General features: G+C 55.2%; 10 protein-coding genes across 10 annotated transcripts; 5 read left to right on the top strand and 5 right to left on the bottom strand.

Moving 5' to 3' along the window:
- Positions 1-376: 376 nt before the first annotated feature.
- On the top strand, positions 377-1659 carry KRP23_6880 (uncharacterized protein; the record flags this gene model as incomplete). The annotated part of the gene is made up of 2 exons (XM_067892123.1): positions 377-714; positions 774-1659. The coding sequence occupies 2 exons, from the start codon at positions 377-379 to the stop codon at positions 1657-1659; spliced, it is 1224 nt and encodes a 407-aa protein (XP_067744034.1).
- Positions 1660-1838: 179 nt separating this feature from the next.
- Positions 1839-3153, top strand: KRP23_6881 (Ubiquitin-like modifier-activating enzyme 5; the record flags this gene model as incomplete). The annotated part of the gene is made up of 2 exons (XM_067892124.1): positions 1839-2241; positions 2315-3153. 2 exons carry the CDS (start codon positions 1839-1841, stop codon positions 3151-3153), a joined length of 1242 nt encoding a protein of 413 aa, XP_067744035.1.
- Positions 3154-3296: 143 nt separating this feature from the next.
- Positions 3297-7497, bottom strand: KRP23_6882 (uncharacterized protein; the record flags this gene model as incomplete). The annotated part of the gene is made up of 3 exons (XM_067892125.1): positions 3297-3746; positions 4706-5170; positions 5248-7497. The coding sequence occupies 3 exons, from the start codon at positions 7495-7497 to the stop codon at positions 3297-3299; spliced, it is 3165 nt and encodes a 1054-aa protein (XP_067744036.1).
- A 658-nt stretch (positions 7498-8155) lies between these two features.
- Positions 8156-9982, bottom strand: KRP23_6883 (uncharacterized protein; the record flags this gene model as incomplete). The annotated part of the gene is made up of 1 exon (XM_067892126.1): positions 8156-9982. The coding sequence occupies one exon, from the start codon at positions 9980-9982 to the stop codon at positions 8156-8158; it is 1827 nt and encodes a 608-aa protein (XP_067744037.1).
- A 204-nt stretch (positions 9983-10186) lies between these two features.
- On the top strand, positions 10187-12658 carry KRP23_6884 (uncharacterized protein; the record flags this gene model as incomplete). Its single annotated transcript, XM_067892128.1, has 1 exon — positions 10187-12658. The coding sequence occupies one exon, from the start codon at positions 10187-10189 to the stop codon at positions 12656-12658; it is 2472 nt and encodes an 823-aa protein (XP_067744038.1).
- Positions 12659-12854: 196 nt separating this feature from the next.
- KRP23_6885 (Sorting nexin MVP1) lies at positions 12855-14535 on the top strand (the record flags this gene model as incomplete). The annotated part of the gene is made up of 5 exons (XM_067892129.1): positions 12855-12974; positions 13045-13517; positions 13594-13811; positions 13883-14385; positions 14452-14535. 5 exons carry the CDS (start codon positions 12855-12857, stop codon positions 14533-14535), a joined length of 1398 nt encoding a protein of 465 aa, XP_067744039.1.
- Positions 14536-14949: 414 nt separating this feature from the next.
- Positions 14950-16730, bottom strand: KRP23_6886 (Presenilin-like protein; the record flags this gene model as incomplete). Its single annotated transcript, XM_067892130.1, has 2 exons — positions 14950-15105; positions 15183-16730. 2 exons carry the CDS (start codon positions 16728-16730, stop codon positions 14950-14952), a joined length of 1704 nt encoding a protein of 567 aa, XP_067744040.1.
- Positions 16731-17340: 610 nt separating this feature from the next.
- Positions 17341-18092, bottom strand: KRP23_6887 (Calcineurin subunit B; the record flags this gene model as incomplete). The annotated part of the gene is made up of 5 exons (XM_067892131.1): positions 17341-17451; positions 17520-17641; positions 17698-17758; positions 17832-18001; positions 18080-18092. 5 exons carry the CDS (start codon positions 18090-18092, stop codon positions 17341-17343), a joined length of 477 nt encoding a protein of 158 aa, XP_067744041.1.
- A 261-nt stretch (positions 18093-18353) lies between these two features.
- KRP23_6888 (putative soluble pyridine nucleotide transhydrogenase) lies at positions 18354-20218 on the bottom strand (the record flags this gene model as incomplete). The annotated part of the gene is made up of 4 exons (XM_067892132.1): positions 18354-18909; positions 18982-19506; positions 19573-19868; positions 19940-20218. The coding sequence occupies 4 exons, from the start codon at positions 20216-20218 to the stop codon at positions 18354-18356; spliced, it is 1656 nt and encodes a 551-aa protein (XP_067744042.1).
- A 1174-nt stretch (positions 20219-21392) lies between these two features.
- On the top strand, positions 21393-23646 carry KRP23_6889 (RNA-binding protein Musashi-like protein 2; the record flags this gene model as incomplete). Its single annotated transcript, XM_067892133.1, has 5 exons — positions 21393-21415; positions 21530-21570; positions 21652-21818; positions 21883-22054; positions 22139-23646. The coding sequence occupies 5 exons, from the start codon at positions 21393-21395 to the stop codon at positions 23644-23646; spliced, it is 1911 nt and encodes a 636-aa protein (XP_067744043.1).
- Positions 23647-23911: the final 265 nt, after the last annotated feature.

Here is a 23911-nt window from a genome sequence, read left to right on the forward strand (position 1 = left end):
TCACCACCGTCTTGCCGAGCGTCTTGGCAATGCTGCGCTGCGTAGTGATAATGTCGAATGCTGTGGCACTGTCCAGGCCCGTGCTGTGTTCCGAACTTGCTGTGAGTCTTCGCTGCCTCACATGTGCACGCTGGACCAAGTTGCCGGAGCATTGCTGATAGTGCCAAAGACTTCCGACCAGACCTATGTTCCTCGTACCAACAGTTTCGAAGGCAGTTTTCTGAAAATTCGAGGAAAAATCACAATTGGTGTGCAGCAACACACAAAAAACACAACTCGCACAAGTCATCGACTCGACGTGAAGAGAAGGCGAGAAGGTCCGCAGGCCGCACCGACAGGAACGCAGCGCACGACGGCGAGCCACGAGAGCGAACGCATGCACTCAGAGGCCGTGGACACGCAGGGGGAAGCTTCTGGAGACTGCCCGCCGCCCGCCGCAGCCGCCGCCGAGACCGTCGTGGCCTCCTGTGTGGCCCACGCGACTGGCGCCGAGTCGCCTGCGACGCCCATGGAGGTGGCGCTAGCGACCCACACGACCAGCGGCAGCACTAGCAGTGTAGAGCAGGAGCAGCAGCAACCGAATCACCAGGGACAGGAGCAGGACGAGCCTATGACGGCCGCACAGGTAACGCAGATGCAGAACGAGCAGCGACGAGCGCGACACTGGCGGCGGATGGTGCACAGCGAGCTCAGGGACCGACTCGTGGCTGAAATGTACGTTGGGTGTTGAAAGGGGAGACGAGGGAGCGTGTGTACTGATGTAAACTGTGCAGGATGGAGCAGTTGCAGCGGATAACAGGGGACCCGGACACTCGACACTTGCGGATGTGTGCAGCGCGCTACGAGTCGTTTGTATGGAAGAAGAGCGCGAACCAGGTGCAGTACAAGCAGAAGCTCGAGCATCGCATCGAGTCGCTGCGTCGCCAGCCGTCACATGGCGAGAACGGGGGCATGGAAGTTACTGTTCGACTGGTGGAAGGCCACCGCCTGAATCTGATCCGGTCTCCGAACCCGTCCTTTCAGCGGCAACCTGCTACTACCAACGCGGCTCCGTCGCTGGTGCCGTGTCCTTACAGTCGACATCAAGCTCAGCAGCACGAGAATCTAATTGATGGGGCCTGCCCGCTTTCAGGGAGACCACACCGACACAGCAGTCGGATGAGCAGTCGCAGCAGACCCAGTAGCTCTAGTGGCAGCAAGCGATCAGGGAAGCGGAAAATGCGCTCGTCCTCGGCGGCGTCGTCCTCGGCATCAAATAATGCGTCGTCCGCTCGACGCGACGCGATGTACTTCGCCAAGCTGCGCGTGATGAAGAATCAGTATCGCGACGAGGTCGCGTTGGTATTCCGCGAGCTCTGTCGCGTGAACACGGTGATCCAGCACTCGGCCAGTCTGCGACGCCACGAGTCCAACAACCTGGGCGACTTCCTGGCCAACCTCAAGAAGATAATTTATTTGCTGGAGCAGCAGCCCGGCGAGGCCTGCGGCATGATCCCGGCCCGCAAACGCACCGTCGAGTACCTGGACGTGGTGGAGTCGCACATCCAGCGCAAGGTGTTACCGATCCTCCACCGCCTGCGTCACACATACTCGACCATCCTGCGCCCCATCGTGCTCAACTACATGAAGAACAGCCACCGCTTCAACCGGCGATTCTAACACGAAAGTCACAGCGACCAGTAAGTAATTTCAAACAAACCCCCGAGAGGAGGAATCGGACCCTCTTATTATCAACAACTCTCTACTAGTTAGATAAAAGTTATGCAATTCTTTGTGTCACTATGTCACTAATCAATCAATTGCAGTGTTGCGTGGCACATTGCCGAGAGCTCAGGACGATGGCGTCGACGACCGAGGAGCTGCGCGCGCTGGACAAGCAGATCGCCGAGCTTATGCAGCAGAAGGCGGCGGTGCAGGCTCGACTGGAGCAAGAGGCAGGAGGCGCACGTGCCAAGCAGATGAGCGCTGAGGTGGTGGACAGCAACCCGTACAGTCGCCTCATGGCGCTCAAGCGCATGGGAATCGTCAACAACTACGAGCAGATCCGCGACTTTTCGGTGCTGGTGGTGGGGTTGGGAGGTATCGGATCCGTGGCTGCCGAGATGCTCACGCGCTGCGGCATCGGCAAGCTCATCATGTACGACTACGACACGGTGGAGATCGCCAACATGAACCGCCTCTTCTTCCGGCCGGAGCAGGCCGGCATGACTAAGACGTCAGCGGCTAAACAAACACTGCACAGTAGGTCAAAATGCTGTAGAAATGTGGGGCTTAGGGTGTAGATATTGAGGAAGTTGTGGTATTTTTTGTGTAGGTATCAATCCGGACGTGATCTTTGAGGAGTACACGATGGATATCACCACGACGGCCAACTTCGAGCAGCTGCTGGACCGCCTGCAGCATGGAGGAGTTGACGGCAAGAGCAAGGTGGACCTGGTGCTGAGCTGCGTGGACAACTATGCGGCGCGCACGTCTCTCAACCAGGCGTGCAACGAGCTCAACCAGGAGTGGATGGAGTCGGGCGTGTCAGAGGACGCAGTGTCGGGCCACATTCAGTTCTTGCTGCCGGGACGCACCGCGTGCTTCGAGTGCCTGCCGCCACTGATTGTTGCGAGTGGAATTGACGAGTCAACGCTGAAGCGCGAGGGCGTGTGTGCCGCCTCGCTGCCCACGACCATGGGACTGGTCGCTGCCATGCTGGTGCAGAACGTGCTCAAGTACCTTCTGGGATTCGGTCAGGTGTCGTACTACCTCGGCTACAGTGCCATGAAGGACTTTTTCCCGTCGGACGTCATGCGTCCGAACCCCGAGTGCTCGAACTCAGAGTGCCGCAAGCAACAGGCTGCGCCTGAGCATGCCAACTGGACTCCTATGGTCTGGAAGGCGCTCGGCCATGATGGACAGGAGAACATTGTTGTGGAGCACGACGACAACGAGTGGGGCATCGAGCTGGGCGGAGACGACGATGCTGCTGCTTCGGGAATTGCAGAGCCCCCTGCCGCCGCTAAGGCCGCGGACCTGGCTTCGGGTCTCTCCTTCGCGTATGACCAGCCTTCTGCAGCCCCGGTTGCTGCTGCTGCCGAGCAGTCCACTTCAGTAGCAGATGTGGACGTTAGCCTGGAGGACCTCATGGGTCAGTTGAACTCGCTGTAGACGTGCTCAGCAACCCGAACGTGAGTGGGCTCCGCTTCTTTCTGGAAGCCCCCTTGGCTGCTTAGCTACGGGGTAGTAAGTTAGATGGCGAATGAAGAGAGTTGGGCGCTGTAGAGTGCTTTCGGTTCGTCTCTTTATTCATATTATTGCGCGTCTAATACGTCCCGGAAGGCGTGAAGCAAAGCGATGCTCGATGTTTCGATGGCCTCGCTCCAGAAGCCTTCCTGTAATCGTCGATCTAAGGCTCGCGCTAGTTTGACAACATTAGCAAGAGTTTTGGTGGACTCTGGCGATGTCTCAACCATAATTCGCATGGCATCTAGCGCTGAAGAGCCTACGACCACTTCCGTGCAAGTTTCTAGCTCACGCAAGAAATCTTCAAACGTAAGTCCAAGCTCAGCGATTTCCTGTGCGTGGATCTGGTTGTTGGTACTCTGAAGTTGACTTCCACTTGATGTCACGTACAACTCGCGGATGCTCGCTGGCAGGAAGCTGTAGTTGATGCTCAGCGATTCTGCCTTGCGTGCACTATCCAGATCCTCATCCTCGATAAGTCTTTCAGCTGAAGATGATGACATGGAGAATGCAGACGACTGAAATGGGCAGACATACAAACGGTGAGACTACAGTAGAACGATAGTATCCGCCCAACAATCACAGTGTAGCTTACATGTTTTGAGAGTTCAGTTGACGACGAACCAAGGAGCGATTTCAACGACTTCCGAGAGAGATGGCCACGTCCAAGAGCTTGAATGCACGTGGCAGCCTCAATTTCCTCAATGCTGTGATCACGCGCGGCAAAGAACTGTCTCCAAAAGTTTTGAATGGTGCTAGCAGCAATTTGCTGAACGCTCAATCGTTCCTCATCCACTGCAGCTTGGTGAACTGCTGCTCTCTTTTCCTCGTAGCCCCGATAAACCTGTTGGATTGTACGAGCCGCGATACTGCGAACACCCTCATCGACTGCTCGCTGAGTGCTTCGTCGGTGTGATCGAAAAGACCTTTGAATCGTGCTTGCTGCAGTGTGAACCCCAGCCGTGATACATTCAGTCAGTAGACGGCTTTGCCGGCCACGCACAAGAGCCTGGATCTTGATTACACTGAGCTCTTCCAAAAAGTCTTGTTCCAGTGCCAGCTGCAAGAAACATAGCGTCGTAAAAAACAAATTTAAAAGGTTAAGCCAAGAAGGTCGGAAACACAGAGATCACAAAACGCGCCTTACCGCGTGGTCCAGTGTAACACTGAGGTGCTTCCGCTCGATGTACATCCGACTCAAATCGCCCGCAGTATCTTGAGCAATACGCCGACGAACTGCAACACTTCTGGTGAACGCTTGGATACGAATTGCTGCATCATTTTGGCGCTGAGTATTCATTTCTTCCCGTGTACTACGACTTGTTCGTGGGGTTGCTGATACTGAGCGCGGTTGCGGTGTTTTCAGCTCTTCCGCATTGCTACGGTGCGTACAGGGAGTTGAGTGTGCCGAATCCTGCGGAGGCGACTTCCATTCTGCATCGTCGTCATAAACGTCACTGCGTGGAGTTGACTCAACCTGTACTTTAGAAGGCAACGCTACTCCATCCAAGTCACTCAGGGGTATGGACGAAATAGTAGAGCTTCGACGAGGAGTGCTCGACTCCGGCTGATGACCAAGTTTGATGTGGGATACTGTAGCTGCCGGATTCAAATGGGGTGGGTCTTGTCTTCTTCCTTGGTTTAAAGGGGACTTGTTAACCGCGGCCCCAAGCGCGACGTCGGCGATAGAAAATGGCTGACGCCGAGGAACAGGGGACGACTTATCACCCTCGTCCTTACTTTTGACCAGACTCGCTCTTTTCTGGCTGAGGGCTCGGCGACACAGTCGTTGAATGAAGCAGGCGGCCATGTCCTCCACCTCTTCTTTCTGAAGTTCCAGCAGTAACCTCTCGTCTTCACGCCTTCTTTTCTCCTTTAACGTTTCAACATACTGCCGCACCTGCCGCTGAATCAAGTTTGCCGAGTCATTTTCAAGTTTCACCTAAACGGAAAAACAACGACTCAGTCAGACGGATGGAATGCAAAGAAGAAGCTCGTAGAGCTACTACAGTCGCTTACCTGTTTCATCTTCTTGACTTCAGCACGACAACATTGCCCGCGGAAAAATGATTGAAGTCGGCACCCTGCCGCAGCTCGAAACATTTGCTGCTCAGCATCGCGCGCTTCAGTCTCGGATTCAAAAACATGAGCTTCTTCTTGTAGCTCAATATCATCATCCTCTTCGACATTCTGGCTGCCCTCCGCTGGCATTAGTGATTGCAGCTGGTTCGCTTTACTGTCGCATGCTTCTGTATCCTGTAGGTTATCCTGTGAATCGCGTCTTGCTTGTTCAATACGATCGCGTAGCTTGGAAGTCGCACTGCGCGGGGTTGATACCCTTGAGCTGCACTCATTATTTGTCGGGTCGGTATCTCTTCGGTGGGTTGGGCTTGTAGAGTGATTCGCAGCAAGTTCTGCTGGTTTGACTTGCGGTGGACGGATCCCAGCTCCATTTAAATCGTCCTTGATACTTTCTGCGAGCTTTTTCATGCGGCGAAGGTACTCCATGTGGCATACACGCTGAGCTGGCAGATCAGAATCGGTGTCATCGTCTCCGTTATAGCCAGTGAGGGATGTACCAGGCGAACGCTCCTCTCGTCCTTGACTCGAAGGCGCCACAGATTCACTGTCATCATGCGATTCACTCTGGTCAAAGGATGACTGTGCGCGACTATCATCCAGAACCCTTTGATGCCGTTGCATTCCTGCCGCACCAGGGCGCTGTTTTCTTGGATTAGTAGGGAGCCGGTCACTATGCAACCTAGTTGTAGCTCCCTGTTTAACCTCCCTGTCTCGTTGAATATCTCTACAATCAGAGGGCACGGTGCCAGCGTAGTTGTCAAAGCCGCCATCACTATCATCATCGTCAAGTATAACACCGTAATCTTCGTCGTTCCCGATGATATCTTCATCACGGGCACCAAAGTACAGTTGCCCCTGCAGTTTTTGCTGTCGCTGAACCTCAATCGGTATCGGATTTCGTCGACGTGCTGCTGCAGTTGCACTGCCTGCGCTTTGAGGCCGACGAGTTTTTCCCTTCGTTGGTGGTGAAGGTGTTTGAAAGTCAGTAGCGTGCTCCTTCTCCAACTTATTCCAGTGCTGCTCAAACGTGTCTTCAGCTGAGTCACGGGATCCTCGAGAAGTGTTGCGATAGTTTACACGCGTAGCAGGCTTTGCGGAAACTGGTCGCTGCCGAGTCGTTGCTGAAGCTGGACGCTGAGGCTTTGCATATCGAGCTGCTGCTGCCGCGCTACGTGGAGATCCGTAACGTTGGCCTGCAGTGGAAGGTTTGGTCGCTTTGTAGCACTGAGAAGCGACCGTAGAGCTGTACGATACATCTCCTCTGTCGGCCTCATTCGCACCCCGCGATAATGCGTGTGCAGACCTCGGACGAGTAATTGGACAGCGCCCATTAACAGAATTGTTCGCTGTGCTAGCAGAAGCAGGGATTCCATTCTGCCGGACATTTGCTGTCTGCTGCTTCTTCTTGGCATCGAGAAATATTTTCTTGAAGGACTCGCAAAGTGCTTCGTTGGTTTCACGATACTTCCATACGAGCTGCAGAGCTTTCTTGTACCATTGCAAGCTCGCTTCGCCTCGTCCGTTAAACTCCAGCTCAACCGCCAAATTATGGTAAGCCACTGCAAGCGAGATGATTTTCTCCTCTCGATTCTTGGGGTCCAGCGCATCAACCAACGCAGTCTGTTCTCTAGTGTCGCTGTCGCGCTCGCCATCTTCACCACGCTCGCCCGTTGTCCCGTCTTCAAGGCTTACGAGCTCTTCTTGCGTGTGGAAGATTGCAGCTTGAGCGTGTTCTAGTGCTAAGTCATGTCGTCCGAGCTGAGACTGGATCGCACAAAGGTTGAGGTGGGTAATAGACAAGTTCTTCACGTGTGCTGAGCCTGATCCAATCTGTGCAGCCTCCTTCAGATACTTCAGAGCTGATTTCAGCTTGCCCAGTTTGCGATAGCAGCAACCGATGTTGTTGAACGTAAGAATCTGCAGAGCCTGGCATCTCTTGAAGTTGCCCGGGGTCGTAATGGCCTCAGCCTTTCGCAACATCGCCAAACATTGGTCAAACTGCCCCTGCGCGAGATACTGCATTGCTATCGAATTGTAACTCAACACCACCTCGTTGAGTGCCTTGTGCACCACCGAGTTATCCACGCCAAACATACGCCGCTTCAGCCACAAGCTTTGCTCAAGGCAACCTAGCGCCTCCAAGTCCATATTCTTCTGCTTCAAACACGCAACTGTCGAGCTCAACATCTCCAGGAGACTTTTGTCACTATCATGATTTGACGGTTGCTTGCGATCTGGGTGAGCTCGCATTTTAGTTGGGGAATAGCCTGTCGGGTTACCAGGTAAGTCGCGAGGCATACGCGAACTGTGTGACGGGGTCTGAAATGGAATCCTCTTTGGGGGGTGGGCTGTCGGAGCTGCTTCATGCTGGTTTTCATGTCGGTAGAAGTGGCTCATTTTTCAAGCCTAGGTGCTATCTTGCTGTCGGCGAGCAGGAACGAGAGGAGCGAAAATGCGTAGCACGGAAATAGCGGTCTCGAGTAAATCCTTCCAATGCGCCAAGATCATCCTCTGGGTATGCAATGCTTGACTCGCGCTCAGCCACGACCGAAGTTGAGTTCCTCGCTTGCAACCCGACAGCACGATGCTATTTTCCATGCATGTTTCACCCACGGTTTCAACGAGTCTCAGAATACAAAGTGTTGAAACGAACGCGAGCTGCAGGGTGAAGATTGCATTCCAGGAGCACCTGCGCATGAGATATACCAAGTCAATCACTCATAGGCAAGCACACAGGTGAGTCGATGATTTTGTCAAAACCACATCAATTCTCTCTACACAAAGCTCACTTCTCATATCTGGAAGCGTAGCAGGCCTTCGTCTTTGTTCACCTTTAGCAGCTCAACTAGACGTTTTGAAGCCGGGATTTCTTCAGCTGCAGCTCTAAGGACTGGATTTGCTTCTTCATTTGGGCAATCTCTTGAGCCTGGCTGGTCACCACCTTCAGCAAGTCGTGCTTTTCTCCTTCCAGTCGCGCAGTCATTTGCTTGTACATGTCTGAGAGCTTCAGCGAGTCATCCAAAGTTGACAGCATCGACATCCGGCTCGGGGCCATACTCGGGGCATTAGAAACAGCGTCGTCTTCACGTTTACCAGCGGGGAATTTCATGTGCCGTACGTCAAGGCCAGACTTGAGTGGGGACTTAGCAGGAGTTGATAGCTTCATGGAGCCGAAAGCAGGAGTAAGATGGTCTTCAGGTCTCATCACTGGAGACGCGGGAACTGTAACTTGAGGTCTCATGAGCGGAGATGAGGCGTTAATCATCGGCGAAGGCGGGGCGTGGACCGGAGGCTTCATTGGCGAGGGTGGGACGTTGACCGGAGATTTTGTCGGCGACGGTGGGATGCCGGCCTGGGGGTTCACCGGTGACGGCGAAAAACTGACCTGTGGCGGCGACGCACAGATCTGGGACTTGGATGGTGCTGGGGGGCTCGCCTCAAATTGTGACGGAGCACTACCACCAAACAAACTGCTAGCAGTAGGCGCCTCGCTGGTAAATGCGTTCTGCGTTTGTGCTGGGCTCGGTTCGGGCTGTGTAGCCTGTGCCCAAGCTCCGTTGTTTGACGGCGCAGGCGACGAAAACAGGCTGTCAGCACTCGCCATACGCTGATGTGCGCCGTCCGATGGAGCAGAAGAACCAAACAGGCTGCTACCCGAATGAGAAGGAGTGGAGGCGAATGGGTCCACCGATGCGTAAGTCGATTGAGAGGGAGCAGAAGCGAATGGGTCCGCTGGTGCAGCCGAATTAGAGGAGACAGCGGCAAATGGGCTCGCAGACGTCTCTGAGCTTGCCGGCCGTAGCTGCTCATGATGCTGCTGTTGCTGCTGGTATCCTTGCTGTTGATACTGCAATCCTGAGTCCATCGGCCGCTGGACCGCAAAAGGATCATGAGCACTGGCGCCTACAGATTCGCCTCCAAACATATTCCTTTTCTCCTTGGAGGGAGGAGTTGCGAACAGGTCATGCTGCGGGGCTTGTCCACCAAACCCTCCATTCTGCGACGGTGACGCAGCAAACGGATCATTTGGCGGCGATGTACTGTGTCCAATCAAACCCGCTCCATTCCCATTCGCTGGTGACGCAGTGAACGGATCCTCCACCGACTCGCTGTGTCCAAACATCGCGCCTCCATTCGCATTCACTGCCACTGAATTGTTCACGGGGTTCGACTGACGTCGGTACGGGTTCCCTCCGCTGCCAGAGCTCGACTGAGGCCCGCCAAAGAGCTCTCTCGCGGGCGGTGGCCCATTAGCAAACAACTCTCCAGTACTCCCCGGGGTTTTCTGCTGGTAGAACGGCGCTCTGTGGGCCTCTCGACTCCCTGGTGGGGTCGCCGTCTTGTACCCGAAGCTCTGCGCCTGACCATTGGGCGTGAATAGCCGCTGCTGCTGGCCGCTGTCGGCGTCCAGGTCCACAGTCTCGTACACGCCGCCCGTGGACTGCGACGTGAGCGGGATTTCCTCCAATCCGCTGCCGTTGCGCTGCTGGTAATGAGTCGGCGGCGGCTGGTAGTAGAACGGTCCTCCCGGCGCCGCGCGCTGGTACGAGCCGCGGTTGCCGGCGTTGTAGGAGCCCCCCGAAGACTGCGGGGGCGCGGGAATGGGCGGCCGCGACGCCGCGGACGCCTGCGACCCGCTCGAGTCCACGAAGTGCTGCAGCAACCGGTTCATTCTGGAGAAGCGTCTTCCAATTTGGTAGAATTTGTGTCGGTGTATACAGAATTGGTGTCGTGTGACGAGAATTGGTGTCGTGTGCAGATATTTTGTATCGTGAGTCATGATACATAATTGGTGTCGTATGGCGAAATGGATGCCCAAAGGACCAATTCGGACTATATTATTGTCACAGATTCTGTGACGACACACATCGCGAAAATGGCTACGCGCACTCGCACGCTCAAGTACCTGGACGTGCATGAGCTGCGCTACGCCATCGGGGTGGTGGCGCGCGACGAGACCTCAGGCGACGTAACAGAGGCCGTATGTCTGTTCTGCAAGCACTTCGGCCGCGAGCAGCGCGCCGACAAGAAGCGCAAGAACACGAGCACCGTCAAGTTTTTCCGAGAGTCCTTTCGGCCGGACCAATACACGCAGCACCACCTGCTGCAGCACCCGACGCAGTGGGAGCGATACAAATCCTGTAGCAATGAGGACAAGCAGCATTTTTTCCCTTCTAAAAGCACAGAAACCACTAATATACAACCATCTGCAGCGGTGGAGGCGCTGATCCCCAGCGTCGAGGAGAGAGGGCGCTGCTTCGACCTCAAGGCGGCAGTCGTAGAGGTTGTCGCGGTGCTGGCTGTGGGGCTCGGACCTGTAAACCCGACGGTGGAGACGAGAGATCGACGCAATTACCAGTACATGCTGCACCATGACTATGAGGAGGAGGAGCCCACGAACTGTCCACGCTGGTCGCCACCGCCCGACACGTTCCAGAGCTGCCAATTGGTGCAAATGGAGCCGCCCGTGTATCGTGTCGTGGTGTACTCGAAGGAGCAGATGGACCTGCTGATGGAGATGGCGGCCCAGGGACTGTCGTCGGCACAGATTTCGCGGACCCTTCAGGTGTTTAGAAATCGTGCAGTGACGTTGCTGGAGGATGTGATCGGAGACGCGCCGATGTCCAAGCGAGGTGTTATACTGGCGGGGGAACAAGCTGTGAAGTACAAAGTTCGAGTTGGGGGGATGACCCCGGAGTACAATGAGGACCAGACCGCAGAGTTTGTGAGGCTCGGCGTCGCGGCGAGTATAAGTATTATCGCAAGCCTGATGGAAGACTCTTGGGCGTTTTCATTGGAGCTATGCACTGTTGCGCAGCATTCGCTGTACTCATATCTGGATGTGCGCGTCAAGTTTTATAACCGTGCTAGTGGTTTGTGCAGTGCCCATTTGCTGGCAATCCCGAAGTATGTAGAGAAATGTGATATTATGATGTTCCGGACGCTGGATCGGGTGCTGACTGCAGTGCTTCCCAAATGGAGAAAGCGGTTGCTTGGTATCACTACGAACGGTGACATACCCATCCCAATTCGAATTGACAAAGTGATCGAACACTTCCACGACGCGGTAAGTGGTCCCGCTCTGCACCGCGCTAATTGCTGTGGCAACCAGCTCCAGCGCACTCTGGATACGTTCTACGCTTCAATCGACAGCGGGCACTTTCTCTTGACACTTCAAGCACTAAGCGAATATGCTCGCAATGAGCCCAACTTGTTGTCTGAGATGAAAAGACATCCAGATTTCAGAGACCTAGACAGCGATGTACACGGTTGTTCCGGCACGAGGGCGGGCTTTGGACGAGAAGTTGACAGAATTGCGACTCAGAGCACGCTGCTGCGAGCGTATTTCAAACTGATTGATTCCGCGTCAGAGCCGCCTGTATCGTGGTGGTTGGCGCTCGAAGTTTTGCAGTGGATAACCACCCGCTCAAATCCAGTGTTCGCGACGCTGGAGAAGCAGCACGCGACTATTTCGCAGCAGGGAACACTAGTGGCGAGCCTAGCAGAGGAGTGTATAACGGGACTCCACGCTCAAATTCGTAAGGAGAAAAGATCTGGACCCAAAGCAAGTACCAGCGAGTTTATCTCGGACGATGGGCGTGTCGTTCTGTCCAAGAGTGGCATGCTAGAATTTGTCATGGCCTCGAGCGCACTTGCACGCGAGCTAGTAAAGCACGGGGGCACCGCAACTGTGCATGCGACCACCGAGCATTTGGCTCCCGGTGCTGCAAACATGATCGCGTCGCTAGTTGAGCTCAGCATCTACCTAAAACAGCAGTATGCTGCTTGCACCAACAGTGAGAGCAACAAAGGTAGTCGCACTGTTGCAGTCACGGATATCCTGCCACCTGTGCTGCCTCACGAATTGGCTCGCTTCAGCCCAACCGAATTTCGCGAACTGCTTCAAGCACATGAGGTAGCGTCGCGAGGAGTTCTCAACGAAGCTGGCATCAAGACTATCCGTGAAGAACATGGGGCATTGTGCCACGATTTTGCTGAGGATGAAGATTTCAGGTGTGCTCTGAAGAACTGTACACAAGATACTCGATTCAACGAGGCTTGGGGCCTGACTAATGGACGCTTCAAGCACCTTGAGGCTCTCGCCGGTGGTCTTGCGACAGTGCGTCCATTAGATGCAATCAAACTGAGCGAGGCGAATGTTGGAGACCTTGTTCTCTGTCCTAAGGATATGGAGGAGGCTCGCCTGCTGTTCGCGGACTTGGAGCTGGAAAGTGTTTTGCACGCACAGCAATTCCAGCCACTGACAAAGCTCCAGGAAGAGATATACGATCAGCAGGAGGAAATGAGAAGCAGCAAGCGGCAGAAGAGAAATGTACATACAAAGTAGACCGTTTGTGACCGATGCAGACGAATGGACAAATATCTGGCCGGTCACTTCAACTTGATGCGTGTCATCCGATCTTTAGGGAATCTTTGACCGCCATCAAGACGCCTCTTGGATTCAAGTCGAGGTCTCTACTCATTTCTTGACTGGAGACGTCAAGCGCACATCGAACAGTTCAAGGCTACTCCGGCTCGACGTAATGCAGTTCTTCGCTTCGCAAGGCAAGGAAAGTTTGGCTGCAGCAGCGCTCGAGGCGTCGATGCGATCGGTCAGAATGTGTGGCGCGAATGCCAATTCTTTCGTCCTAGAGGAGCACCAAGTACGTTGCATATCCTCATGAATTGCGACGACAGGTTGGCATGCGTCTGACATCGATGTCTTTTTGGTAGCGATGGTGTGATGAGACTGTGCGAGAGCGTGTGGTTCTAAAGGTGAGCGCCCCGGAAGCTCGCGGCACGTACCTCCAGAAGCACACGACGTACCTCGTCACCCAAGAGCCTCGCCAAGAAGGTGTACGCCGTCGCTTCCGCGACTTTGAGTGGCTGCGTGCCGTGCTACACGCCCGATACGTTGGACTCTTGGTACCGTCGCTTCCGGACAAGACGACAACTGCGACGGTGATCAAGAACGATGCCTTCTTGCAAAGTCGTATGCGCGGGCTGCAGCGCTTCCTCAACGACATCATGCAGTCGCCATATCTGCGTTGCGATGCAGCTGTTGCGAGCTTCTTGGGTGAACCGGGCGATGAAGCGACGTGGGAGGCGATGAGGAAGGAGACGGCAGTGATGGACAACGCTGGAGAGGGACACATGCGCTGGCTGCAGCGCATTATGTGCGAACATATTGCCAGCTCACCAGACAGGTATGAATACGTCTACCTACAGCTCTCTTCTGTGCATTGTGCACTGGCTGACTCGTGTGTATGCTTGGTTCTCCAGCGAGATCTCCGTGTTTAAGCGGCACGTTGAGCAACGAGAGCGGCTACTCGGAGAGCTTGCTGCTTGTGCTAAACGCCTTGCGGACAAAAGCGCTGCCATGGCGAAGGATGTGAACACCTTGCACGCAATCTTCGCAGGGTGGCAATTGGCGGAGACGGGTACAGGCTCATTTGTTGCGCGCAACGACGCACATCTTGTAGCCCTTCTCGACAAGTCCAGTGAGTGTCGTGCTCTGTTGCTCCTCGGTCGGCATTGTGATGATTAACTGCGCTCTCAATGATGGTTTCAGCGGCAACAATCAGCGGCTGGAGCCAAGTGGAGAGCTTTCAACCGGCAATCTACGAGCTGCTACTGCTTGAGAACATCAAGTACATGCTCCACCAAGCCACCGCCATGAAGCAGCTGCTAGTCGAACGCGAAAAGGCGATTGTTGGGGAGTCTTCACCGGAGCACAAGCCGTCTCCGCCTCCGTCTGAGTCGCCTGCATCCTCACCGACTTCCGGCTTCTCTGTGGCGTCGTTCACGTCAGCAGCCTCCTCGGCGGCGTCGAGATTCATAAACGCAGTGGAGCCACCGTCCTTAAGCGTCGAAGAACAGCGACGACGTGCGCACCACACCAGCGAGCTCATAACGCGTGCCTTAATGGCCGAAGAGATGCAGCGGTTCCGGTCTGAGACCACGACGGCACTGGAAAATATCATGAACCACTTCTCCTGTGCCGAGGCTCAACTAACCAAGCGATCGGGCTCCGTGTGGCGTGAGTTCCTCAAAACTTCTCCAGTCGATCCTCAGGTACGAACCTGTCAGCTCCCCACAGTATCCAGGCTTCTCATCTCAACACACCTCACTTGATCACAGGCGCTCGCTCAGAGTACGAAGGAGCTGCTGGACTCGGCTTCAACCAGTAATCCACAACCACCTTCCGCTGCCGACGCGTTTTGAAGCAATTGCAACGTACATGTATGTAGCCATCTCAACTTCAACGTCAGAAAACAAGTTGCTCCTGCTGCAAGTCATTCATTACACAGCATACATATCCACTCCATCAACCACCACTCATTCTGCCTCCCTGATTGCGTGGTACTTCCCGTCCTCCGCCCCATACTAGAACATCCACTACTGCAGCATCGAGGAGGGCAGCTACATGCCTTTGCTTTGATGTCGCTCCATGGGCAGCAACTTGATGCGCTTTCGGGGCTTTGTCGGGAAGTCAGAGACAATTCTATCACCATAGAAGTAAGTTCAAAGCAGTTGGCCGGCCCACGAACTCTGTGCACGCGTGTAGTCTTTCTTCTATTGACGTCAAAACATGGAGTATTTTTTTCTTGATTGGTTTCATTTGCAATACATTTCCGACTACACTGCCGCTGGGAACGTCATCATGAAGCTGCAGAAGTCGATGAAGATGTACTCGGTCAGGAAGTAGAAGATCGTGGCTAAGAAGATCGAGATAGGCAGCGCCGGCAACGCCTTGTGCAGAACCGCCAGTAAGAATAGCGTTCCACCAAGACCCTGTTATCACGAAAGGGCATGCATGATCAGATGACCGGTAAACACCAACGAGTAGGTATTGGCCGAGTAAAACTTACCATCACGATGCACACGAAGGTAACAGCGAATGTTGAAAAGTCCTTGATAGCAGCGCGGCCGACCAGCACACTGTAGAAGATGAAATCACCCAGACCCAGCTTGATGGTCTTGTCGTCCTCATCTTCCTCCTCCTGCTGACGTTGGCGGCGGTCTCGTCTTGCCTGCACGGGGCAGGGCATGTCCATTGAGCACGAGCAGACGTAGTACTTGTGGAAGATGAGAAGCCATAGGCGGTCCTGGGTGGGGAAGAACTTTTCCGCAACCTGTGGGGCCTTCCACGTGTCTTCCGGACTAAACGTCTCGTAGAACACCGACAGCAGGCTGACGAGCGCCTCCATCGTCTCACACTCGTACGTGGTGAAGTTGGACTCGGCCACGTTACGAGGGCGTCCGGACGACATCAATGGGATTGGAGAAGATTCCGTGCGGTCTGTCGAGGGCTGAGTCATCGGGACGGGCTCCGCTACTGGAGCTTGGGGTGGCAGAGCGTGGGTGCTGTTAGTGACCGACGCGTTGTGGTTGCTGTTGCTAGATGACTGCGAAGTAGCAGACGACGACTGACGCTGTGCAGCGGTAACCTCGTCCGTCGGCGTGTTCTTGGGGCGACGCTGTTCCTGCTGCTGACGCTGTTGCTGCTGTTGTTGACGGTGGTGGTCGTGAGAAACTCCGTCTCGGACATCGGCTTCATACAACAAACCAGGCAGCGGTGCCTGCTTCTCCTGAATCAAGCCAATGAGATACTTGAGCGGTCCGCAGGGCGTCAAGACGGCACACAGGTCGTAGCACGCAAACATGACGCAGAACGTGATGGTCGTCCACTCGGGCCACATGGAAAACTCCCACGCGAGGATCACGCTCACCATGACGAGGTACCCGTTCTGCACGAACTTGGGCGTGCCCTTCTGGTAGAAGATGGAGATGACCCCAACGAAGCCAAAGTTGATCATCACGAAGAGAAACGAGGGCCAGTCCACAGCCCAGCCAAACTGGTCGTTCACGATCTCGTCCACGAGCTGACCGCCCACGAAGCTCAGGATGGCCGTGGACGCGAACATGATGTAGCCGCTCAGGAACTTCATGCAGTTGTACTTGTACAGCAGCGCCATGCCGAACGTGAGCACGGCGATGGCGCCGATGATCACGAGAGCGTTGACGAGCGACTCTCCGATGCCGGAGCCGCCGCTGCTGCTGCTGCTGCTCGTGTCCGCGCCCGAGTCTCCGTACACGAGGTACGTGGACATGGACGCCTCGATGCTGGAGCTGCGGTAGTTGACGACCACGAGACTGGCGATGATCATCGTCACGCACACGGGGAACACGATGGCCCAGAACGAGTTGATGCCGTGCATGAGGTCATCGTAGCCCTCGCCCTGATCCGCGGATGTCTCCTGCTCGTTCTGGTCGTTGCCCGCGCGGTGGGAGGCCGACACTGGCGTGTCTCCGCTGTTGGGCGTCACCAGTTTGTCGTAGCTGGCGCCGGCCAGCAGCGCCGTGTTGTCCGCGGGCATGGCACCGTCCTCGCCGTGCACCTGAGCGTCCGTCGCCATCTAAGAGAGACAAGCGTCGATCGGTTCTCTGCTCTGGGTCCTCTCGGTCTCACGTGCCAGCAACCGATAGCTCTCCGCCAGAGCACAATCCCAGAAATGAAAGACAGTTCGAATGATCCTGGAGAATGTATGGACGGCTCCCCTATCCGCATGAGAACGTACCGTACTTCATCTCGATTTCAGTGTCTTTGTGATATTATAACTTGTGTTTATAGATTGCTGTTATAGCGTTTGTTATATGCAATTTTACCTTCCATATCTAATATCACTGTAGTAATGACACGTATTGAAGGCGGAAAATATTGAGATGAAGCAAGTGAGCTGAGACTTTACTATTGGATTTTCTACTGCGGTTATCCAGGAATGGCTACAGACGCGGACTGCGCTGCTGGCACTTTTGTCTGCTTTGTGGGTTTCGTAGCGTGTGGCCAGAATCGAGGCATTCGAGGCTGTTGTTGATTGCCGTTTCGATGGGGAAGATGAATCGGAGCGCGATTGGCAAGTCGAGCATGGCGTCGTCAGAACGGGACGATCAGCCGACTCTCAAAGTCGGTGGACTGAATGACCTGCAAGTTGAAGTGGATGTGTCAATGGCACTCGTCCGGCACAATTAGCAATACGCAATGCAGCTTGCCTTGATAAAGTCGTCGTAGACAAGGAAATCCCGAGACGGCGCGGACGAGGCCTCGCTCATGACGTGCTCGATCAACGTCTCCAAAGCCTTGCATATTTGTCCAGAAATTGTTAGCGACGAGGGTTGGGTACCTAATGCGGATACAAGTTAGTTACCCCTTGCTGTGCCGTGACGGCCTCGCTGTCGGAGACCTTGGGGAAGACGAGGGCACAATACGCTCGAAGGTCGTCGCGGGAGATCTTGCCGTCGCCGTCAAAGTCGTGGATCTTGAACGCCTCTGTACGAACAGCAGTAAGTATCACTTTCTGAGAAGGTGTACTCTGCCATCCAGACCTTTGAGCTTGACGTCCTGCAGACTGCTGTAGCTGAAGATCTGTATGAACTTGGCAAACTCCTGCTCCAAAGGAAACGTCGATGTTGAGCGGAACGTTTTCAACAAAGCTAATCTTTGAACCTGAGCAGCTCACCGCGAATGTGATCGTCTGCGCCGGCGATAGCTCCAACGACTTGAACAACTGGTCTCGCAGTGGGTTCACCGAAATGGCCGGTAGTGCGTAGAACTCGTCTTTCGTCATGTCTTCGCCCTTCACCAGGGTCTTGTACTTCCGCCGGATGCGATGGATCTCTTTCGGGGGAACTGGAAGCACAACAGACAACGCCGAGGTTAGCCGATAGCAGGTCCCACGCCTTGAAGTGCAGCTCTGATCATGCATACGCGAGGTGGTCATGTGGATTTCCTCTATCTGTTCCTCGCTTAGATCGCAGACCTTGCGCGACGACCACAAGCTGCTTGCTTGCCCCATCCTGCATCGACAACAAACTACTATGCGTCCTTTCACAAAACTCTGTTTCGGTGCATTCATCCATTTGTTATTGTGAATGTCTATCCATCTTCTGGCCCATTCATCACGTTTACAACCTTCGTCCAGGCTCCCCCGTTTCGGCGGTTCTTCCTGTATCAACCTTCTTCCGCCGCACTTCCGACACTATTAAGCATCAAAATCGCGCAGGCGGTCAATCTTTCGGAGACCATTGAGCGCAGCCACGCGGTACGCTTCCGCCAGCGTCGGGTAGTTGAACACAGCATTGCGGAAGTACTCAAGATTCCCGCCAGTGGACATGACAACCTGGCCAATGTGAATAATCTCCGTGGCACCCTCGCCGATGGCGTGAACGCCGAGGATCTTGAGGGTGTCAGGGCAGAAGATGATTTTCAGGAATCCGGGCACACCGCCCAGCATCTGTCCCCTGGCCAGCTCCTCGTAACGAGCCATGCCCACCTCGTACGGAGTCTGCTCCTTCGTCAACTGCTGCTCGTTCTTGCCCACCATCGAGATCTCAGGCACAGTGTAAATGCCGAACGGGAACACTTCGCCAGAACGCATGCGAGTTCGCACGCGGTCCGGGTCATCCATCTTCTTGTCGTCAGACAGCACCTGGTTGTTGAGTGGTTTCGAGGTACGCATGTGCACGGAAGCAAGTCGTCCCTGCTCCATCGACGTGGAGGCGAGTCCTGGGAAACCGATGATATCACCCGCTGCATAACTGCCCAAGAACACAAACACATGAGTCTCTGTTCAGCGCTTCACTTGCTGTTCGGAGAGAACCATAACGTACATATGAGGCGCCGCAGTCTGGAAGTTGTTGTCCACCTTGATGCGTCCGCGTTTGTCGGGTGCGAGTCCCACAGCCTCCAGGTTCAGACCCTCCACGTTGCCCTGACGCCCAACGGTGTACAGCAGACCGTCGCCCACAACCGTCTTGCCACTCTCCAGGTGGACAAAGATCTCGCCGTTGTCCGCCTTCTCCACACTCTTAATCGTCTCCTCAGTGAGGAACCTGGTGCCTGTTTGCGCCATGGAGTAGCACAGCCCCTCGGACACTTCCTTGTCCGCCATGTTGAGGATCTCCTTGCGTCCGTCAATCACCGTGACATCCGTGCCGGGGATAATCGTCATCATCGAGGCGTACTCCATTCCGACAACACCAGCGCCGACAACGATCAGGCGGCGCGGAACCGTCTTCACCTTGCCCCACAGAAGCTGGTCGCTGTCGAAGATCGTCTCGCCATCGAACGGGATGTCCGGATGACGCGCTGGACGCGTGCCCACGCACACCAAGAACTTGTCCGCCGTCAGTACACTACAAAACCACACCAAAAACACTTCAGCACGACAATAAAGCATCAACAATCAAACTCAAAATTACCGCTTGCAGATATCTGCGCTCGTGTGTCGCTTCGCATCCGTAGCCGTCTCGTACGACTCGTTAGACAGAACGGCCACCATGTTCTTATTGCCAGGCAGGAACCTCGCCGTGCCATTGATGAGCTGGACGCCGTTACGCATCAACTGGTGTCGCGTAATGTCCGTCTCGGCGTCCTCCACCTTGCGCACGCGCTGCAGGATGTCCTCGACTCCGAAGCGCTTGCTGGGTCCCGCCTGGCCATTGTAGAACGCCTTGTGGCGGTAGCCCGTCAAGTGCAACGCCGCCTCCCGGAACGTCTGCAGCAAAAACACCAGTCGTGAGTTAAAACACCGCTTTGTCGCTCGTATTTCGGCGGCCCAGACCGCACCTTGGAGGGCACCGTGCCCGTGTGCACGCAGACGCCGCCCAGCATGTCGCGCTTGTCGATGATGGCCACGGACTTGCCGTGCTTGGCGCTGTCGATGGCGCACTTCTGGCCCGCGGGCCCGCTGCCGATCACGATCAGGTCGAAGTGCTCGCTGGCGCGCAGCTCGCGCAGCGTGTCGGTCAGCGGCTTGGGCTCGCAGGCGGCGGAGCTGAAGCAGGCGGCGCGCAGCACCGCGGGCCGCGAGGCCAGAAAAGACGACGCGGAGCGACGCAGGAACATCGAGAGATCCCTGCACCTCCGGTAAAGTGAAGTGTGGGGATGGCTTGTGCCACACCACCGCAACACAGTTGACGGTTCGGTTCGGACCGGTCCAACTTGAACATTGGATCCCCTGGACTAGAAAACTGGAAGCTGAAGCTAGAGCCAGGAGACGCTGGCCGCGTGGAGAGGTCCAAGCCGAAGCTTTTGTGGTTGATCGCTAGCAGATTCAACGTGGATATTCTATAAGGCGTATCTCAAGGAGCGATGCTTCCATTGCTGTTTTGGTTCGCACGGATTGAGGTTTGACGGGTCTTGGCAACGACGACAGCAATGAATACCACATCTTGGCCGGCGATGCAGATCCGTCTGGCTCAGCGGATTCAGTGCAGTGTGAGCCTCACAGTCTGGGCGGAGAGTGAAGCTCGTACGTGGCGCGAATAGGGCTCACTTTATCCACTGTGAAAGTGGCATGGAGTTACCATACTCTCTCCAAGTGACATTTTCTCAGCGGGTCTAGTCGAGATTCTCGAAAGTCTCCGTGTACACGCATGTACGCCGCCCGCAATGCATGAGCATGACAACTGAAGCCAAGCATCTCCGTGGCAGCAAGCAGCTTTACGACCGGAGAGGGCGGCGTCCACAGAGGTCGGACGTCTAAAAATCCAGAGCATTTCTCTTCTGCGACCTGGAAGGGAAAATGTCAAACGCATACGCCAATCGTATCACATTATCATTTCGTCGCCCAATCGGAGGCCGTGTTTACCCAAACATTTGTAGTAGCTTCTACCGACACTGAAACAAAACCAACTCGCCGACCGAACGACATCCAAAAGCGCGAGAAGCTTTGCAGCGCGAGACACAGCTCAGCACGCGCCTCCTCCTCGACACTCGGCCGCCGCACGCACCCGCAGCAGGCCGCAGCGTGGACACAGACCTTCTCGCCAGCGTCTCTACAAATCTCCGGCTCTGGTCGCCCCCAGGAACGACGCCAGCGCACACCGAATAGGGAGGGACCTTCGAGCGGATTCCTCGCGCTTCGGACCGGCCCCAGCTCCTGCAACAGGCCGCGCAGTGAGCCAGCGAGACCGCAACTCAATCAACCAAGCACGTACAGCGCCTGCAGCTACACAGCGCGCGTTTTCTCCGAGTTTTTGGCCCGACTATCAACCTTAGCGCAGTAGGCGACTCGAGGATGGCAGACACTACCAAGCTAGGGTGAGTGCAGCAGTTACTACATAGTGTCCGGAGGGCTGCGTGAGGTTAATGAGAAGAGTGAGGGGGGAGGGAGGGCGGTGACTGACCACGTGTTTCATGTTTTTTTATATGCAGGAAAATATTCATCGGGGGCCTCTCGTATGAGACGACGGACGGTGAGTTGGGATCGATTTGAGGGGAGGAAGGTGTTGTATTGGTGCTGATACCGGGCGCTACTTGTTATCTTTGCTTTGCAGAGAAGCTCCGGTCGTACTTCGGAGCGTACGGCGCGGTGACGGACGCCGTGGTGATGAAGGATCCGATTTCTAGACGATCGAGAGGCTTTGGATTTATTACGTATGCGGACCCCTCGTGTGTTGATAGAGCGTTGGCACAGCCCAACCACATCTTAGACAGCCGTAGAGTACGTCTGCCGACCATCTTGGTTTTCGTGCTGGTTTTAACTCTTGTGTTTTCTGCTTTCGCAGGTTGAAGCTAAGCGTGCCGTTCCGCGGGCAGAGAGCATGCGCGACATCGGGAATGGGACGTCGTCAAATCGTGGCACTGGTAGCAATTCAATCGCCAGCCTCACCACGAACAGTGCTGTCGGCGCCACGAAAAAAATCTTCGTGGGCGGGCTACATTATGAAACGAAGGATGGTACGTTTGCAACTAGGAACTGTGTGACGGGTATGTGAGGTGTTGGTCTGACCTGTTCATTATTGTCGTGTTGTGTGCTTGCAGCTGACTTTAAAAAGTATTTTATGCAGTATGGTAAAGTGGTGTCCGCTGAGGTGATGTTCAACCGCGAGACGAACAAGTCACGTGGATTTGGCTTCGTTATTTTCGAGAGTGAGGCCAGCGTGGAGTTGGTGCTGGAGGACAAAAACCACGTGATTGATGGTAAGTCCGTGGAGGTGAAGCGCGCTGTCCCGCGTACAGATGTGCCTCCTCCGAGGTCCGTCTCGTCGCGTGGAGGCAGTTTCAGCGGCCCCTCTGGCCCTGGCTCCGTGGGGAGCCTGGACGACCTGAGCACGATGACCACACCCCCGGTATCGCTCTCTGGCAGTATCCCATCTACTAGTGGGCTTGCCGCTGCGATGGGATCTGAGAAGTTGAGCCGAACATCTTCTGCGTCAGCTAATCTCACGCCCAATGGCACATTGCTTGGCTACGCTGCTGCTGTTCGCTACGGTAATCGAGGATTGTCGAAGACATCAAGCTCCAATGCCATGCTATCGTCGTCGTCAGTCACGTCACCCCGACCTCTTTCCAGTAATGGCGACACCGGCAGCATTAGCAATGGCTTCAACCTGGATACTTCCACGATCAGTGGGGTTGCAGATGCGCTCTCCAGCCTCGTGCTTGGTGATGGCAGTTCGTCGCGTGGCGGCGGTATCCTAGGTGGAGGCAGCAGCGCAGCGTCGCCACCGCTATCGGCGAGCTCTTCGTCGCGTGGGTCGTCGGACCACCTCGTTGATTCGGCAAATGTGTCAGCTGCGAACGGGCACTTGTCACCGTTGGACGTCGCGCTTCACCCTCTTGACAATGACCCGGTGATCGAGCAGTGGAAGCTATCTCCTAGCTCAGGTCCGCAGCTCTCTACTGACCCCCCCCTAGGTTCGCCTTCTGAGTCAACCTACCTCCCGCACGGACTTGTGAACGATAGCGCGGAATCGTCTTCGAACCTGTCGTGGCAAGCAACTCCATGGCAACAGCAGTCGTGGGGCTCTCCGCCGTTGCCACGGAGTCAGCAACAGCAGCAGCAACCTCCGTTACCACCGGCTCCTGCACCACTCTTTTCGATGTTCTCGAACCAGCGTAATGGTGGCACTCCGCTTCATGGATCGAGTGCATGGCACTCAAATGCAGACAGCGGCTACGGGAACAACGACGCTGCTGTGAACTCTGGTGGTGATGGCTTTGGGAATGGCGTCATGGGCATGGGTTTGTCAATCGATGGTGGATTTGGCAGCGATGGTGTCGGTCGTGGCACTTTTGGCTTGCACAACGAGGGCGACAACAGTGCGCCCTACAGTTCGTTGGGCGGATTTTTGCAGCAAGACTACCTCCCTCCTCACGAGCAACAGCACGAGACCGGAGTCGCTGAGCACCCGCTAGACTCGGCACCCTTCGGACGGATGATGAGCAATGAGGTCGCGCCTGGCACAGACGACTTGCGCAAGGAGCCAACCTCTTTGGAATACGACATGCCGTCATCCGCAGCAGAGTACCACCGGCAGTACAGATAGAAAGTGACGACGTGAATCCAGCAGGGCAATGCAAGTGTAGCGACGTAGGGGGCTGAGGCTCTCACCGTTGTTGTGCTTGGCATAGAAGCCCATCATGCAGCTCACGCTTGAGCATATTCGCACTCTTCTGCCGCTTACCCTACGTGCCAACGATAACGGGGTCAACGGGGGAAATGTGGCTGTGTTTCAAGCTGATGCGGCGTCTTTCACGGGCGTGTACGTCACATCGGCCGTTTCTCAAGACGAAGACAACGACGAACAATAC

Source organism: Phytophthora ramorum, assembly GCF_020800215.1.
Source record: "Phytophthora ramorum isolate Pr-102 chromosome Unknown Phyram_PR-102_s0006, whole genome shotgun sequence".
Lineage (NCBI taxonomy): Eukaryota > Oomycota > Peronosporomycetes > Peronosporales > Peronosporaceae > Phytophthora > Phytophthora ramorum.